Source organism: Terrapene carolina, unplaced genomic scaffold (genome assembly GCF_002925995.2).
Source record: "Terrapene carolina triunguis isolate 2854851 unplaced genomic scaffold, T_m_triunguis-2.0 Scaffold62, whole genome shotgun sequence".
In the NCBI taxonomy this organism is placed as follows: domain Eukaryota; kingdom Metazoa; phylum Chordata; order Testudines; family Emydidae; genus Terrapene; species Terrapene triunguis.
In genome coordinates this window covers 55,841,719-55,861,172 of record NW_020664413.1, presented here as the reverse complement: position 1 = coordinate 55,861,172, position 19,454 = coordinate 55,841,719, and the positions used below count along the sequence as shown (strand labels likewise).

The following is a 19,454-nucleotide window of genomic DNA, read 5'->3' as shown; positions in this document are numbered from 1 at the left end:
TTGACAAACCCCCAAGGTCCACATCTATGATCCTTGATGCCAGTAATTTCAGAAAGACTAACAGTATTCCTTACCTGAAGTAGCCAGTAGCTGAAAGACTCACACTTTGATCATAAGCTTCAGTAATCTGCAATAGGAACATTTAGTGTTAAAGGTGAATAGAAATTTAAGTAAAGAAATAAAATAATTTTTTTTTTTTTTACAGAAAAGTAACAGTGGGGAGCACTAGGATGCAGAATGGGACAGCAGAAACCCAAATGATAGAGAATGGAAGTTACTGCACTAAGCATGATTTAAATCAGTTTCACTGCATCTGCATTAGGGGGTTGTGCTGGTGTAACATTTTAAATAAGTTCATTTCTAACACAGACCAGGCCTAGTGACGTGCCGGTAGTGACAGAGGGAGTCAGCACCAGAGGCAGGATTAGAATTTAGAACTGCTCATTCTCAGTTCTCACCCTACTAGACCATACTACTCTCACTCGGACTTTACCACAGTTAGCAAATACCTTCATGCTTTTCAGCAGAATTAATCAGAAAATGTTTATGCACATTGATACAAACCCATAACCCTACTAACTTCAGTGTAGTGGTTAATTAATGAATTAAAATCAGAAGAAATCATAATAAGTAATCTGATACACTCTATTTCAAACCAGGAAGGTAAGGTGAAGGAACAACCCTCCCCCAAAGTATGTCTGAGAAGCATTCTTTAGCCTGTTAGCCCCACAGGGCAGGGAGTGTCTCTTTTCTAGGTTTGTACAGCACCCAGCACAATGGGGCCCTAGTCCTGATGGGGGACTTTAGGCACTGCCATACTAGAAATATTTTCCACTACTAATAATTTAGAAGCTTGAACAATCGTGCAGAACCAATTGCATCTTAGTTTAAAGAGAAGTGGGTTTTTATTAGGTATTTGTGTCATAGAGGGCAGATACTCAGGGGTGGTTAAAACTGCATGGGAAGGCAGGTGAAAAAGGATTAGAAGGAAAGCTGTGGCGAAGAACAGCCTGACGTCTATGACAATGGTACAGTAGTGATGTGCTGGGAAATGCTGCAGGAAGAGGAAGGAGACAGCTGATCTTGGTATAATGGACACTAACAAGGTAGATGCATCCAGCAGCAGTGATGGAGAGATGAAGTGGTATCCGGTGCAGGCCTAACTAGACAAGCCTATTCCAGGGGAGAGGTGCTTTGGATTGTAGTCCTCTGGTGAGAACTTTATTCTGCAATGGGCAGAAAGATGATGACATGATGTTCTGGAGATTTGGGGGATGGTCATTATATGTCAGTACATCCATTAATAAATGTTTTGTCATCACTAAATAGAACAGCGTGATTTTCACAGGGTTATAGGTAGGAATGCAGTTACACCTACCACCATCCCCTTCCAAACAGTGCTGCATGGCCTCCCATTCCAGGACTGAGTTCTGATGAATACTGCACAGCTGATGCATCTATGCTGCTATATACATAGACAACACTCCTCAGCTCCTATCCCATTCCCATATAAGGCCAGGTTATTCCTGGCCCCTGTCTGGATACATAGGAGAGGACGGCACAAGGGCACCCCATGCAAGAGCCAGGGACTATTTAAGGAATTTGCCGGTCATGTCAGGGGGGAGCAGGATGCACCATCCATCCTGAGGCACGATCCCTCTTGAGCTCCCCCTGGGGCAGTGGGCTCCACGCTGCTCCCTACTCAGGGCTGTTGCTAGATGCCATAGTATAGCCCATGATTTATCAGCCCACACCCTAGCCCATGGTTTTTTATAGTCATGTAAAAAGCAGAACTGACCCAGTCCTCCCATTTCCCTTCGGGGTTTTTATTAATGATGGGCTCCAGGCGTTTCCGAAGAATCTGACAAGCATTCTGGAGAGGAGAGAGGTGGGAAACAATGAACAGAGAAAAGAAGATGAATTCAACAACAGCAGCAGCAGCAACATCTGCTTTGAAATTTCAAAACGCTATAGCCTTTAATATGGCAGTGATACCCTGCCAGGTCTCTCTCCAGTCCGCCTCTACCCACTTTTGCTCCATGCTGCCTTCGACCAAAGGCTGTTCAAGGCGAGTTTGATTTGTGTCAGAGAGTCATTCTGAGTACCATCATTCCATTACCCTCATGAACATCTAAACCCCTCTTCCGTGTTCTGCTAGCTGGCCAGCCACAAAAGCAGTGCTTATCGATGAGCAGCACTGGTGTCTGTCCTGGTGAAACTAACCCATCTGCACACCCATGTTTAACTGAAGCCATCACCAAGTAGAAGACAAAGAGCCTGGCTCTGATCTCCTACTGATTTTACACCGATATAATGTCACTAGCTTTGGTCAATTTACAGTAGTGTCAGCAGGAGCTGGCCCAAAGTACATAAAAAGGCAAAGGTGTTTCATTCTGACAGTAATCATGTCACCAGATGCACATGAAATATATCCTGGACTCTTTTATCAGCTTATGTTTAAGTATCCATGGTGATACGAGGACCAGTCAATTCCTCTGACTAAATCCTGCACAAGCATCTTCAGAGCTGATACAGGAAAGCAGAGAGGAAAAAGTTGTGAGCTAGTACTAGTTCAGTAATTTGCCCTGCCTTAAACTGCTCATGTGACAAACAAGCAAGAGAGACTCAGGTGAGGGTACTGATATGCTCTATTAGTGGTGCTCAGAAACTACAACGATGAATAATGTGCAAACGTTCAGAGCAATATGCATTATTTGAAAGAAGCAATAAAAATAGTAATAATTCATAAAAAATGTAACCTGGACTGCTTTCCCATTGACCTCTGAGCCAATCGATCCGGCTGTGACTATCGCATTAGGCACAGTTATCGTGCTTGTTTCACAAAAGTGTACATATGACAATGGTACCTTCAGTTCACGGCTGGCAACCTGTAAGTAAAGTAAACAAAACGATATCCAGTTCCACTGAGGGTAAATAGGATTGACTCCAGAAAAAGAGCACTAGCATTGCTATGTCTACACAAGACCAAGCTTGACAGGGGATGGCTAGTGTTACTTTGACAATGCCAATCACTGAAATCTTAGTCAACTGCTGTTTTTTTACAGATCTACCCTGATGACATGCATATAATTGCCTTAATAAGAGGTGGAGACAGCTGGGAACAGTTAAATTAAAGAAAATTCTCCTATATCCTACATTTTCCTACCTTTTTCTTGGAGAAGGTGGTGGATATAGGGTGGGTTGGAGAGTTTTGTCTCAGATCTTTTCCTGGATGAGCTGTTCTCTCTAACTTGACTTTTGTTGCATATGGAATATTTTGGGCCAGATTTTAAATATAATGATTAGCTCTTTTTCTATTGGATTTGAAATCTCACCCTTCTTTCTGCCTAACCAAATCATTTGAAATTATTAGGTAAGTTCATATGCCCAATTTACAATGTGATTGTCATAGATATACCTCATCAGCATACCTAATTGCAGTCCCAAAATTACCTACTTTCTACCTACGTTTGGTGTCTCCACACTTTCATGGTTTACAGGTATTTATATCAGAAATGCAGAATCTTGGTGCTGAGGTTATAGAGATAGCTATTTACATTGAAGGAATTAACCCCACATCATTTTAGTTTCCCGCATGAATAATTTGAGTCTCCCCCTCGTTTTGGGTCCTTGTCATCTGCTGTGTTGTACATTTGGTGCCTAAATACCTTTGTGGATCTGGGCATTAGTCTCTGAACTTACGCCTTCCTGAAGTCTGGTGTTACCCGTAATTCAAAAGCAGTAACGCAACATAAACCTCGACCTGAGCCTCCATCCTGACCTTGGCTGTTGTAGGGTTTCCCTGCAGAACCGCCGAGTGCCATTCACCTTCTCTACTGATACAATCACATATCTTTCTCGTATTTTCATCTTCATTCAAATGGTTAATTCCTGTCTAACCTGCAACATCTTGGTGTGAATTCCTTGTCCCATTTCAATTCCACCATGAGTCACCAGCACAGACCCATCTGTATAGATATGGACCAGAGCTGCAGCCTAAGAAAAACAACAGAAAATTGTTAATTCATTAAGGCTGACGCTAATACAAAACCCTTTTAACAAGGGGATGTACCAACAAGTGCAGGGATGGAGTCAGATTTCACTCCCAGAGGGCACAGCAATCAGGGTGTTGTTAGGAGAGTGAGAGAGTCCTCCAGCTGTCTGACAACAGCAAGCTTCTTGCAGTTAGCAATTGAGGATGAGGAGCCATTTAGCGAAGTAGTTTATTGTTAATTGGAGTTCTGCAAGGACTGCAATCATTCATTTCAACAATTATTTTTTATTTTTTTTAAGTTTTTTTTATCATTGTGAAACTGGGCGACTGAGCCTAGTCATCATCTCACTTCTGTTGTGAAGTATTTTTAGCATCAAACTCCATTTCCCCCTCATTCCCAATCAGAGAAGGAAGCAGTGTCTGATGCTGCGCTGCTGGTCCTTGCGGAAGGTAGGCTGAAATTCAACCCGTGCAGAAAGTCAGCACAAGACCAAGGAACTACTTAAGTCCTATTTAAGCCTTATTTTGAGACCTTAGGTGAAACTTAATGGTGCCTAGTCTTGTACTGATCCTCTGCACAAGGGTGAATTTCCCTCTTTGTGTATGTAACTCACAGCCTCAATGTTCTTTTACTGTAGCCATTGTGGGGTGAATTATCTGAAACTCCCTCAGAGCTTTCAACCTGCAAACTTGCCAACTTGTGACACAAGCAACTGAAATGAGTGAAATGTGAAACACCTGGATTTTGTTGTGCATTGCACTGTAACTCATAGATTAGAATATTTTGGGGTTGTTTAAGAATATCAAACCTATTGTGAAGGATATTTTGTGACCATGTAATTTACATAAAGCAAAACTACAAAAAATCAGACATTTACATCACATGCAGCTATAAGGAACCCCACAAAGATCATCAGCAGGGTTTGAACCTTCAGATCCCCAGCACAAGCCTCTACTGCTTCAGCTACAGATGTAGCTATTATGCTTTTTGTGGGCAAGCCACCAGAAGCAGCAAGATACACATTTTGCTAGTGAGTTACACAATTATTTGCTAGACAGCAGTAGAATGTTGGAATCAGGAATCCACAGTTCTACTCCTGGTTATGGGAGGAGAGTGTTGTTGAGTGGTTATAGCAGTGGTTACAGAGAGGACAGCAAGTTACATAGATCTGGCACATTCCTTCTGAAAGGAATTGGTGATGAGACTTGGGTCTATCATATTAGATACCCAGGTGTGTCTCTCTCTCCTCCTTCCCCTTTCCTTGACAGCTGTGCTCCCTCTTATACTTTAAGAATGCTGGAGCTCTTACGTCTTTAAGGCAGCACTTCCAAAGCTTACCTGATGGTACCGTGTAGCATTAAATCCAACTGAAAACTTCATAGGAATAATGGCAATCCCTTTTTTCTTCCAGTAATTTTGCTTGTTAAATTCTTCCACAGCTGTTTTCCTGCTGTAGTATTCAGATTTCTCCATACATTCTTTCCAACATTTCACCAGGTTTGTTGCATCGAGCTCTTCTTTGAAGGGAGTTAGATTAACTCCTTTGTACATGTTTATCTCCCTGATCTGAAAAAGAAGGTGAATAAGCTGATACAAAATATTTATGTAGTGCCAAAAGTGTGCACAGCACTTTACAAATATAATGACACATTTCCTGTCCTAAAGAACTGGTAATCGAAGTGCCTGATTCTGTCAGCCTTACTCACACCAAGTAGTACTTATGTACCGGAGTAGTCTCAATGGGAGTACTCAGATGTGTACGTACTACTCAGTGTAAGTAAGGCTTGCACTATCAGGCCAAACACATGACAACAGCCCTGGGGAGGATGAGAGTATTATTAATGATGAGAGAAAAGGAGGAGAGGCTGCTTGAAGAGGGAAGTTGAAGGAAGAAGGAGAAGTCTCATGGCAGAGAAATAGATTGTCATAAGTGTAGGATGCAGCTTTATAGGAAGCACAAAGCTGAGAGCAGGAAAAGGAAGCAAAGGGTGGAGCAAGGCCTGGGAGCTGGGAAGGGCATAGGCAGTGGAAATTAGAGTAGAAACATAGGGTAGGGTAAGGTTGTGTGGGCCTTGTAGGTGAGGCCAAAAAGCTTGCATGGGATGTGGTAAAGGACAGAAAGTCAATGGGGGGAAGAAGTAGGGAGAAGAGAGGGTTACTCATCTTCGAGATGTGTGTCCCTGTGGGTGCTCCACTTCAGGTGTCGGTGCATCCCGGCGCCGTTGACTGGAGATTTTCAGTAGCAGTGCTCAGTCAGGACGCGCGTGTGCAGCAGCCGTCTTGCAGTACTGTTGGAGTCTCATCTAGCGTGCACGTGGCCTGCCCCCTTCAGTTCCTTCTCTACCATAGAGTGCTTGTATCGAATGCCAAAGTAGAGGGGAGGAGGGTGGGTAGTGGAGCACCCACAGGGGGACACATCTCGAAGAACCTCCGTTACTGCACAAGGTGAGTAACGCTCTCTTCTTCTTCAAGTGCTGTCCCTGTGGGTGCTCCACTTCAGGTGATTGTAGAGTAGTGTCCACGATAGTTGGGGGCAGTGATGAGCTGCCAAAATCTTAGAAACCGGTTCCCTACCGGGTCTTCGGAGGCACGGCTCTGGCAGATGAAGGACCCGCCGCCAAAGACCCGGTAGGGAACCGCCCGGTGAGTACATCCCCCCCCATCCGACCCCCACCCATGTCCTGCCCCCGACTGCCCCCTCAGAAACTGCAACCCATCAACCCTCCCCCCCCGCTCCTTGTCCCCTGACCACTCCTTCCCAAGATCCCCCACCCTAACTGCCCCCCCAGGACCCCACCCCCTACCCAACTTGCCCTGCTCCCTGTCCCCAGAGTTGGGGCCGGGCCTGAGCCGCGCCGCCCGGCCAGGATCAGGGCCGGAGCCACGCCACAGGGCCGGAGCTGCTCGGCCGGGACTGGGGCGCTCGGCCGGGGCCAGGCCGGAGCCGCGGGGCCGGGCCGGAGGGAGCCGCTCGGCCGGAGGGAGCCGCTCGGCTGGAGCTGGGCTGGGCCGTGCCGCACCTCCCTGGAGCCCTCCTCGCGCCCTCCCCCCCCCAGCTTACCTGCCGCTGCTTGTTTCCAAGCTTCCTGTGCGAACATCTGATTCGCGGGAAGCAGGGGAGGGGGAGGAGAAGGGGGGCGGAGCGTTCAGGGTGGAGGGGGAGGTGAGCTGGAGCCGGGGGTGGGGCGGACACCTGCCGGAGTTTTACCAGTTGTTAAATTTAAAAGCGCTTTTAGAACCAGTTGTCCCTCACCACTGGTTGGGGGGGACTTTGGAATTGTATGCATAGTGGAGGAGAGGACCGTTACACCGAGTATGGCATCAGCTTGTGCGTCTTGCATAATTGTCTAGTGGTTAATGAAAGTATGTTCTGAGGCCCATGTAGTAACTCTCTGCAGATCTCTGAGATGGGTACATTGTTCAGAAAATCTATGGATGCTGCCATGGATCGGGTAGAATGGGATCTGATCCCCATTGGTGGCTATGTCTTATTTGTTTGATAACATAAGCAGATGCAGCCCGAGATCCATTTAGATAGTCTCTGCGTAGATATAGCAAAGCCCTTGGATCATGTTGTCGAGACGAAGAGTCCCGGGGATTTGTGGAAAGATTTAGTTCTATCCAGGTAAAATGCTATTGCACGTTGACCATCTAGAGTGTTTAACATGGTCTCCTGTGTTCTTCCATGTGGTTTGGGATAGAATGTGGGGAGATGAATAGGTCGGTTGATATGGAAGGGTGAAGCTATTTTTGGGAAGAATTTGGGGTGAGGTCGCAACGTGATCTGGTCTTTAAAGAAGACAGTATATGGTGGATTAGCCATAAGAGCACCTATCTCACTCACTCATCTAGCAACCAAGGGTGCCACCTTCTTTGAGAGGTGCTGCAAGGAGCAAGTGGCCAGCGGTTCAAAAGGTGGTCTAGTAAGGACTTTGAGAACTAGGTTTAGGTCCCAAGTGGGCATGGGTTGGCGTACTTCTGGGTAGAGATTCTGTACGCCAGTGAGAAACCGTTTGGTGGTCAGGTGTGCAAATACCGAGAATCCATCCATTTTATGATGGAAAGCGGTGATCACTGCGAGATGTACTTTATAGCGCTCGTGGCTAGTCCTGAGTTCTTTAGCTCTAAGAGGTATTCTAGCAGTAGTGACAGTGATATCGTGTTGGGAGTGATTTGTTTGTTCTGACTCCAGATGGAGAATCTTTTCCATTTTTGCAGGTAAGTATTGCGTGTGGACGTACGTCTGCTGTTCAATAACACATTTGACATGTTCCGAACAGGTTAATTCGTGTTGTTGGAACCATGAAGGAGCCACACTTTTAGATGGAGTTTCTCCGTTTGGATGGAGGATCTGACCTTTGGCTTATGAGAGGAGATTTGGTCTCAATGGGAGAGTTCATGGAGCGCAAACTGTCATGTACCAGGTCTGTCTGGACCACACTAGGGCTATCAGTATGATTTTGGCATTGTAGTTCTGTATCTTGTGCAGGACACTGGGGATTAGTGGGATTGGTGGGAATGCATATAGGAGCGCTGTGTCCCATGTGAGGAAAAAAACGTCCCTTAAGGATTGAGGTCCTAATCCCACTCTTCAACAGAATAATGGACATTTGTGATTCTGAGATGTAATGAATAGGTCGATGGTGGGAAACCCCCATTGTTGAAATATATTTTGTAGGACTGTGGAATTCATTTCCCATTCATGTTCCTGTGAGAACCATCTGCTTAGAGTGTCCGCTGTGGTATTTTGACATCCGGGAAGGTAGGAGGATGAGATGTCGATGTGGTGATGAATACACCAGTTCCATAGTTTTATGGCCTCGGTACATAGGGAGTGGGATCGCGCTCCCCCTTGTCAGTTGATGTAGAACATATTGTCTGTCATCACCCATACAATCTCGTTTTTTATGAGTGGAAGGAAATGGAGGCAGGCTCCGTACCTCTCTGAGTTCCAATAAGTTGACGTGGAAATCTGTCTCCGCTAGTGACCATCTGCCTTGGATTGTATGATGATCGAGGTGTGCGCCCCAACCTATCAAGGAGGCATCTGTTGTGATCATAATTGAGGGTGGTTCTTGATAAAAGGGGATCCCTGAGCAGAGATTCTCCTGCTTTGCCCACCAAAGGGCACTGCCCAAACTGTAAACCCTGTATATAATGGAAACTACTTCAAGTCAGGGGGAGCTGAAGCACCCCCAGCACCCCTAGTTCCAGCACGTATGCTCGGGAGGTGGTGTTACGGTCTTGTTGAGGCTGTGTTTGATGGGTTTGTACACTGAACTCAGCCAACCTTGGATACAGCTCATGTGTAGTCTTGCATGCTTTACCACAAATGTGGTGGCTGCCATGTGTCCTAACAGCTGTAGACAGATTCTTGCTGTGGTTCGTGGACTGGTGTAAACTGTCTCTATGAGATTTTTTATTGCTAGAAATCTGGTCCGCGGTAGAGACACTCTGGCTTGAACTGAATCAGGGTGTGCTCCAATGAAGTCTAGTTGTTGTGTGAGTATCAATGTCGACTTTTGTATGTTCAATTGCAGCCCGAGGGTTTGGAAGAGGGCAGTAGTCCATTGGGGTGATTACTGACGTCACTATCCGATTGGGGTCTTTCAGATGGCAGTTGTATAGGCACGGGAAAAACATGATCCCTTGCTTTCGCAGGTGCACAGTGACAACTGCAAGGGTTTTGGAGAAGACCCTCGGTGCGGTGAACAGTCCGAATGGAAGCAACCTGTATTGGTAGTGCTCGTGTCCTACTGTCTATCAGAAGAATAGTCTGTGAATTGGGTGAATGGTAATGTGGAAATATACATCTTGTAGGCCTAGGGCTGAAAACCAGTCCCCCTGTTCCACCACTGGGATTATCGTGCTTAATGTGACTATCTTGAATTTCTGGGAGCAAACAAACTTGCTGAGTTTTCATAGGTCTAGTATGGGTCGCCATCATCCATTTTTCTTTTGGGTCAGAAAATTGTGGGAATAGAAGCCCTTTCCTCTGTATTGCATAGGCACTGTTTCCAGGGCACCTACTTGCAGTAGATGATGTACTTCTTGCCTTAATAGGTGCTTGTGAGAAGCGTCCCTGAAGAGGGACCAGGAAGGGCGTAGGGTAGATGGGCAAGAAATAAAGGGGATGGCATAGCCCGATCGCATGATCTCTAGGATCCAGCAGTCCTTCGTGATGGACTCCCACGCTTGGTAAAAAGGTCTCAGTCAATGGCCAAATGGGCAAAGTGGCATTGTCTTGAGGGGAAGGTCGCTCAGACCCTTGACCAACTGTTCAAAACTGTTGCTTAGTAGATGGTGGCTGTGATACTGTTGATTGGGGTTGAGCTGGTTGGCGTCATTGTGTTCTGTTTCTCTGTCTGTTGTCATACGGTCTAGTATTCTGGAGACTAAATAGTGTGCCTTTAGAATGGTGGTAAGGTTGGTAGAGCTTTCTTTTAGCAGGTGGTGTGTAAATGCCCAGCGTGCAGTGTCACGTGTAAGTCTTTCATGGAGTGCAGCACCTAACTGGTCTTCGATGAGAATAGTTTGTCTTTGTCGAAGGGGAGGTCTTCCATATTGAGTTGCAGTTCTTTTGGGATGCCGGAAGACAGGAGCCATGAGGCTCTGCGCATTACGATTGCTGTGGCTGTGGTACGCGCTGCCATATCAGCAATGTCCAGGGAAGCCTGTAAGGCAGTCCTGGCCACCAATTGCCCGTTAGTGAGTACGTTCTTAAATGCATCCGAAGAAGTGGGTATTCACCCACAAAAGCTTATGCTCCAATACGTCTGTTAGTCTATAAGGTGCCACAGGACTCTTTGCTGCTTTTTCTTAAATTATGTTCGCTTGTCCTCAGGAAGGTCATTTGTGAACTCAAATAGCTTCTCATAGGTGTCATGGTCATACTTTGTCAAGTATGCAGTTAGCGACCCTAAATTGCAACTTGGATGAGGTGTAGTCCTTCCTTCCTAGGAGGTCCAGTCGTTTGTGGTCCTTACCATGAGGTGTGGATTTAAAGTGAGGCTGTTTGGATCGATGATTTGTTGCCTCGACCAGCAGTGAGTTTGGTGACAGGTGAGAAAAGAGGAAGTCCATCCCTTTGGCCAGCACATAATATTTTCTATAGGCCCTTTTGCATGTATGTAGGATGGTGGCTGGTGTCTGCCACAGTGTTTCAGCCGGTTCCAGAATGGTGTCTTTTATCAATAGTACAATTTTTGAGGAAGATGAGGTTTGTAAAATTTGGAGCAATTTATGCTGATTTTCTTGGACTTCTTCTAATGGTATGTCCTGGCTCAGCGCAATTCTCTTAAACAGTTCTTTAAACTGTTTAAAACAGTTAGCCATTGTAGATTGAGGTGGCATAATGGCCTCGTCAGGAGGTGAAAAAGAATTGTGAGGTGGTGACACGTTTTCCAGACCTCTGTTGTATCCTCTGGGGCTATGGATGTTGTAGCCACTGGGGAAAGTGGAGGAGACCTAAGTTTGCCTCTGGATGGTGATGAGGTTCTGGCATAGTGGGCTCTATATGCTGCCCACAGGTCCCATGGTGGTCACTGCATGGGAAACGCCATGGGGGGACACATCCATGGTTGTCCATACCAGGGACGTGTGGGCTGTCTATGATGACTTTTGGTCCTCAGTAGTCCTCCAATTGGCCTATGTTGAGTAGGAGAGGAGTGTTGTGGGGCGATGACCCCTTCATCTTGGTCCTTAGCCTCGCTGTTGCATGGTACCAATGGTGCCGTGGGAAAAGTGGGCTGCATGGTGATGCTTCTTGGGGGAGATCTGTTGGTGCCAAAAAGTGGTGATTGGGGCACCAAAGATACCGATATATCCTTCTGTGTTAGGAATTGCTGCGGTGCCCATGGAGACAGTGCCAAGGCTATTGTAGGAGCTGAATAGTGCGCCGCCACCTTGTGGCTCACCTTTGTCGGTGCCGGTGGACCCATCGTGGTGATATCAGTTGGTGCCAACAGAGGAGGCGGTGCTGACGGAGGAGGCAGTACCGATAAGTCGGTGATGCTGAGGTTGTTGTCAGTGCCAATGGTGGTGGCATGCTCAGTGCCAGATCCGCTTCCTGTGCCGGCGTAGTTGGTGCCGTGGAGGAGGCATGGCTATGCCTATGTCTCGACTCCGTTACTTGTGCTTTGGGCTCAGTGATACGGCCCATGCCGGAGGTGCCAGGTGAGTTGTAAGAGCTGACTTGAGAGGTGGTTGGAACCGAAGGTAACGACCTAGCAGGCGACCGTTTCTTTTTGTGCAGTTTCCTCTGCGGAGAGGTTGATGCTCGCTTCCTCTTTTCTTTAGAGGACTCAGCTGTGCTCTTCGTCGGTTCTGAACTGGTCGGAGAGCCATTAGATAGGGGCTTTTGGTGGCCCATGTCAGGGCTCAGTTGTAGCAATTTCTCCATTAGGATCATCTTGAGGCGGAGGTCCCTGTCATGCCAGGCTCTCGCCTTCAGGTTGTTACAGTCAACGCACTTTTGGGGTATGTGTGATTCTCCGAGACATCTCACCCAGAGCGAGGGTTGATCAGATCTTGGCATTTCTTCTCGGCAGGAGCCGCATCTTTTAAAGCTTGGGGAACCAGGCATGTCTCAGAGAGTGCTCCAAAAGGAGCAAGGAGTGGGAGGATACAAATATAATTTTTTTAAACAAGTTAACTACTAACTATGCTAAGAACTATAACTAACTTATCTAAAGTATCTAACTAATATTTCTCTTTTTTCTATCTACGGGGAAGAAGCTGCTGCACTGCCCTGAGCTCTGTCTACAGCTGAGGTTGGTTGAGAAGCAACTGAAAGGGCCATGCGCATGCTAGATGAGACTCCAATGCTGCCACGAGACGGCTACTGCGCATGCATGTCACGACCAAGCACTGATACCAAAAATCTCTGATCAACGGTGCTGGGACGCACCAACACCTGAAGTGGAGCACCCACAGGGACAACACTTGAAGAAGAAGGCAACATTGTTGGAGTCCTGGGAAAGGAAAATTACATTAGCAGCCATACTTTCCATAGACTAGAAGCGGGGTGCAGGCCAGACAGGGGGAGGGCATGCTAATCAAGGCAAGAGGTGACCAGGGCATGGACAAAGACTTTAGTAGTGGGTACCAGGAGGAAAGGGTAGATATTGGTGATATCAAAGTAAGAGAGGGAAAGGGAATTAGTGAGAATCTAGATATGAGGGGACAAGTTAAGAGAAGAGTCAGTTTGATACTAAGATTACAGGACCAGGTGACTGGAGTTGTTGGTGAAGACAAAGAATAGAGATGGGGGAGAAGGGTTGGTAGGAATGATGAGAAGTCCAGTTGGAGTTACAGGCAACAGCCAGATGTTCAGGAGGAGATGTCAGATAGGCAACTAGAGACACCTGATGGGATGGAGAGGGCAGAGACTCTATTATAGTGAAGCTGACCACAGCGGGTTGAGACTTCAAATTGAAGAAATAAACTTCCATTGACAGATTCTGTCACTGTATAGTGTATTACTCCATGAACAGTCCCACTGATATCAATAAATAATATTACTATTTATTTACTAATATTATTTAGCACAAGTAAAGGTGACAGGATCTGGCATAATATGAACTACTTCAATAGAAAGAGCTTGTGAAGGTCTAGCTCCCCATATTTTTGCCAGAGGAGTTTTGCCTTTGACTTGGGAGCAGGAGTAGAAGCAGAAGCAGACCCCCGTTATGTCTCATTTTATTTGTTAAACTCAGTTCATTTACCTTCTCAGGCGGCAAGCCAGTTTGGGTTGCCACTGTCACTATCCAGGATTCTGTAAACAAACACGCTTGTGGAAAGCCAAATCCTCGGAACGCTGTGTTTGATGGCAAATTAGTCTTGCAGGCACGTCCCCGGACTCGGAGGTTAGGGATCTTGTAAGCATTATCCGTTTTTAGCACAACATACTCAATTACCTGTAGTAGGAGAGATTATCCCTGTTAAAGTGGTTTCTTTGCCTTTGGAATTACAGTGAAACCTGTGTTAGGAAACCACACAAGGAACTGACACAATTTGGTTGCTTAAAGGTGGAGCAGAGTTCTATTCAGGGGGCCTGATTATTTTGCTGCTGCTGCTTACAGTAAATCAAGAGTAACTCTCTTGAAGTCAGTGGAGTGACATTAGTGTAAAACAAGCGTGAGTGAGGGAAGAATCAGCCCAGACTGTAAGGTGGTTTAAGCAACTAGGAAGTTACATAACAGGCATGGGGTCTTGGGCAGGTTTCACTATAATCACAAATTTGTACTTCCTATGTTCTTTAAACTTGACAGGAGACAGAAGCCTTGGGGGGCTCCTGAAACAAAAATCCATGCCACAGATGCATTTCTGCTGCAACCAGAAAGTCGTACTTAACAAAAATAGACTCTTACCATACATAAGTCTGTTCAGAACATTTTCCTTCTGTTTTGTGGCTAGTGAAGTTACCACCAGATTAGAAGAACTTACCAGTTCAGACTCATCTAGAGTACATCCAGCATTAATGTAGGACTCAATATCTGCAGCTGTGATTCTACCATCATTTGTAAATCCTACCTGTAACATTGTAACCAACACATTAGAGGTCTTTTCAGTCATTTATGACAACTTGCTCTTTGTAACTAAACCAACCTGCATACAAGTTAAACATGATGCTCAGACTTCTGAACTAGAACTTGGCAAAATATTTCAGACATATAGTGTATTTGCTGAAAAATGCAGTTTCAGGTTATCAGAAACTATTTGTGAATTCTACACAAATTTGCCATATAGTTTAGGCCAAAATAATAAACGTTTGGGTTAGATTTGCAAGGGGATGTAGGCATCATTCACAAAACTGAGGAGAAGGAGCTGGTCTCCCTTATACATAGTAGTGAGAGCACTTACCTGGTATGTGGGAGACCAGGCTAAAGTCCTCACATTTGGAGCAGGGACTTTAGCTTGCGTCTCCCACATTGCAGGTGACTGCTCCTAGCCACTGGGCTATGGGGCATTCTTGGGTGGGGCTTTCTCAATCTCTCCTGCTGAAGTTGTTCCACTTTGTACAAATAGTTAAATAGTCATTGGAGCAAGGCCTGGAAACGGAGGGTTCCCTTTCCCAGGTGAGTGAGTGACCTGACCACCAGGTTATAGAGTCATTCTCACTCTCTTTATCAGGCCCAATGAATAAAAGCCTAGATCTCCAGCTGTTTGAAAACCAAGCTTGACCTTCATAGGAAGATGCTGGCCAAAGGGGAAGAATTTGGCTCATGGTCAAGGCTCTTTATTACTCAGCACACGTCTAGATCTTTGTTTTTCTTGATCACGCACTTGTCTGCAGCCTAGGAGCTACCGTTTCCCATTGTGACAGCCTGATGAAAATTGGGGGGGGGGGGGGATTTAGATAGCCTGAGAAGCCTGTGGCTATGGCTACCTTATGAGCAAGGGGCGTGATTCTCAGCTCATGTGCTGACCCGTGTGCTAGCTTAATGACAGCGAGTGTGAGTATGAATAGTAGTGTAGCCGTGGTAGCACAGGCAGCGGCAGCACAGCTTAGCCATGCTGAGTACAAACCTGCCTGAAAGCTGTCAGTACGTACTGCCAGTGCAGCTGCCTGTGGCTACACTTCTATTTATACTCTTTGAAAGCTAGTGTGAGAATCACACCCCAAGCTCAGATTATAGATGTAGCCTCTTTCAGTGTTCACTTACAATGTTCCTGTTCAATATCATTGTTCTAACCTCCTGGGAACCATAGGTTTTGGAGGTGAAGCTGTAATAATTATTATTGATACTGAAATACACCTACAAAGATGGATACTACATTCTTGGGAAGGCAGAACACATGCCCAGCCATAAATATATGAGTATGTTTGGGGGAGTGGCAGCAAGAATACCCTATTATAGATTCTCTACTCTGATGAGTGAGGACCTATGAAAGGAAATTGCCTTTGGAGCAACTGTAGTTCTCTCAAGTTAGAATCCTCCACATGGGCCCTGATCCTGCAGTCCTTATTGAGGCAAAGGTCCCATTGACTTAATGGAAACTTTGCTTGTATAAGGACAGGAGGATTGGGTCCATATTCCCTTTAATGAGAGAGAGTATCAATCCATTGAAACACTCAAGCTTTTTTTTTTCTTATTTAAAAGCTCTGAACAGGTGAGACAGGTAGATTTTATCTGCACAATTTTCTTTACACAAAGATGTTAATATGTGAATTCATTTTTATGGGCTTGTCTCTGAGTTCCCAGTGCACCCCAAGTGCCCTGTGGAGTCAGCAGGAGTTTGGTGTGCACCAAGATTGCAGAACTGGTCCTCAAGTCCTTACTACTATCCTGTTTTATAGTTAAAAGCTCATGGCTAAGGAGTATCTTTTAAACAAACCAAAAAGAAACAAGAGGAACTAACATGACATTGACCAGACACTATCCTGATTATTTTGCTTATATATTGCATCCATTTCTTCCAGCTCTTGCCTCTCTTTCTATTTAGATTGCAAGCTCTTGGGGGAAGAGAGCATGTTTCTTTATATGTTTATACAGCACAGACTACAGTGGGACCCCAATCCTGGCTGGATCCTTGGAAACTACTGCAATATAAATATAAATATAAACATAATGCTACAATTAATAATACAAGCAAACACTGCATATATTTTGCATAAAGACCTCTGAGAAGTATTCAGCCCATTCAAGTTTATTCTTGCTCTGTATTCATTCCTCTTCTTTGAATCATTTTTGTAGCCACTGATTTTATAGTTAGTTTACAGAAATAATATTTAAGAGAGAACAATCAAATTAAAAACCCAAATCTAAACCGATGAAGGACCAGATCCTCAACTGGTGTCAATTGCTGTAGCTCCATCAGCTTCAGTGAAGCGATGCCAATTTACACCAGCTGAGGATCTTGTGCTAGATATTTCAGTGAGCTATTTCCCCCTCCCACTTACTTTATATTTTCCAAAGAAAGGGTGTCGGCCTCCAGTGATTAGCATATCCTCATCTCGCTCCAGGGTAAAGCGGATTGGACGCCCAGTCCTAAACCAGACACAAAAGACTCACTTTTATCAGCTCCACAGTGCCCGTTACCAGGAAGATAAAGTTATTGGGCCAAATTCTTCCCAGTGTGACCTTAGTGAGGCCAGAGATGAACTGGCCCACTATGCTTCTCAAGAGCTCATTAACCTCACATTAACTGTCCACTACTGTGTGGGTCTATTTTAGGCTCATCCAGGAAGGAAAAAGAAGATTTTAACTTTTGTTCATAGAAGCAAACATGGGGGAACATCCTGTCACCTGCTTCTGTTTAGCCTCCCGACTTCACCCTTTTACGCCCTGTGAGTAGTAGAGTCCAGTTCCTTCGAGGCACTGTCTATCCCTACAAAGTAAGGTTTGGGAGGAGGAGCAGTGGCAGGCCATGGCATGAGGCTATGGGATCCACCCCATACAAATCAGCCAGCTACTGACCCTTGTGCTCTGTGATGTAGTGGGGACGGATTCCCTCCCTTTTCTTCTCTGTGGAGCTCCCTTGTGCTGAGCCCTGCTACTCAGGGTTGGTCTGGGGGACTAGGTGGGAGATTTGGCCCATAAACATCAGCAAATTTCTTAAATCTTGAACGAACAAGAAAAAAACCAGACCTTTATCCTATTATGCCCCAACGTTAGTGTGCTAAAGAATGTCCAATCCCTCTTTAATCTTCAACCCCCACTACAGACCCTAGCGGAAGAAGATGCACAGTACTTGTTTAACAACTTGACTACAGCTGAACTTTCAGCCATGTCCAGGTAGGCCATACCTGCTATGCTGTTGGATAGACCAGGTGTGGTCTCCTGACTTGAATGGAGATTCAGTGGGCAACGGTAGCACAATGAACTGTGAAGCACATTATCCTGGCACAATAGGTGTGGCACAAAACCAACAGTGAAAGGGTTATTGTGGTCTTGTTTCCTTAGGTGGGCTCCCTATGCTCAATGCAGCACTTTTGGAGGGGAAGCTGTAATTATTATTATTGATACTGAAATACACCTACAAAGATGGATACTACATTCTTGGGAAGGCAGAACACATGTCCAGTCATAAATATATTAGTATGTTTTGAGGCGTGACAGCAAGGATACCCTATTACAAATACAGGGGAAATCACTCAACAACAAATGGATGCGAGCAAATTGCACCATGTCCAAATTCTGCCTTACTTTATACCACAGTAAATCTGGATTAACTCCATCTAATTTGGTGGAGTTACTCCAGGGTTAGAATGATGTAACTGAGATCAGAGTCTAGTCCTAGCTGGTGATGTCCATCTAACTTTTCTAGTTGCATAAACGCCCAGTTAATCCATGTGTGGCTGTACTATAAACAGTAACTCCTCACTTAACGTTGTAGTTATGTTCCTGAAAAATGCGACTTTAAGTGAAACGATGTTAAGCGAATCCAATTTCCCCATAAGAATTAATGTAAATAGGGGGGGTTAGGTTCCAGGGAAATTTTTTTTTGTCAGACAAAAGGCATTATATACATTTTAAACAAGCAATTTAATACAGGTATAAGTTTTAAACAATTTTAAAGAAACAATTTAATACAACAATCATCACTGCTGAGTATGAAGCTTGGTTGAGGTGGTGGAGTCAGAGAGTGGAAGAGGATGGATTGTCCGTCTGCTCATCTTGCTGTTCTTGCAAGCACAGGCACTGACTTTGCCAGGGGCAGGGGGCTCAACCCTCGGCCCATCCACTCCACCCCTTCCCCCAAGCCTCCACCCTTGACCCGCCTCTTCTCCCCCCCACCTCCTCCCCCTTTACTTCGCACGCTGCGTCCTCGCTCCTCCCTCCCCTCCGTTCTGAATGCTGCAAGCCAGCTGACTGCCACAGGCAGGAGGCAGGGGAGGGAAGGGGGAGGTGGTCCGAGTCCTCATTCCTCCCCCCTCCCTCCTGCCCGGGGCAATAAGCTGGCTTGCGTCGTTTAGGAGGCAGGAGGGAGGGGGGAGGAGCGAGGACTTGGCGCGCAGGCTCCCCCTTCCCTCCCCCTCTGTCTCCTGCCCGCGGCAATCAGCTGGTTTGCAGTGTTCAGGAGGCAGGGGAGGGAGGGGGGAGTGTGCGTGCTGAGTCCTCGCTCCTCCCTCCTCCCTTCTAAATGCCGCAAGCCAGCTGATTGCCATGGGCAGGAGGCGGGGGAGGAGGGGGAAGGCGTTGATCCGTGGGGTCTGCCGGCGGGCGGGAGGTGCTGTGGGGAGGAGGGGGGCGTAGGGAGGCTGACAGCTGTGGAGAAAGCAGGCAGCCAAACAATGTAATAGTGGAGCATTGCACAACTTTAAATGAGCATGTTCCCTAATTGATCAGCAATGTAACAACAAAACAACGTTAACTAGAACGACTTTAAGTGAGGAGTTACTGTAGATAGAATGGGTAGTCGCCTGTGACAAAATGTTGTGTACATATTTCTGCTGGTGATTACAAGCGGGTAGAGATGGACATTTGGTAGTTTGCCTTGAGGAGCAGAACCCCT

At 45.9% G+C, this 19,454-nt stretch overlaps 1 protein-coding gene across 1 annotated transcript in view; it reads right to left on the bottom strand.

The window, feature by feature from the left end:
- Positions 1–19,454, bottom strand: part of LOC115271148 (aldehyde oxidase 2-like) — a 107,771-nt gene that overhangs the window by 16,135 nt on the left and 72,182 nt on the right. The window contains exons 21-28 of the mRNA XM_029910525.1: positions 16,900–16,987; positions 14,442–14,528; positions 13,721–13,912; positions 5,334–5,561; positions 3,901–3,996; positions 2,760–2,888; positions 1,799–1,873; positions 75–127 (exon numbers count right to left, since the gene is read on the bottom strand). Of these exons, the coding sequence (XP_029766385.1) occupies positions 75–127; positions 1,799–1,873; positions 2,760–2,888; positions 3,901–3,996; positions 5,334–5,561; positions 13,721–13,912; positions 14,442–14,528; positions 16,900–16,987 (948 nt within the window). The remainder of the gene's footprint in view (positions 1–74; positions 128–1,798; positions 1,874–2,759; positions 2,889–3,900; positions 3,997–5,333; positions 5,562–13,720; positions 13,913–14,441; positions 14,529–16,899; positions 16,988–19,454) is intronic.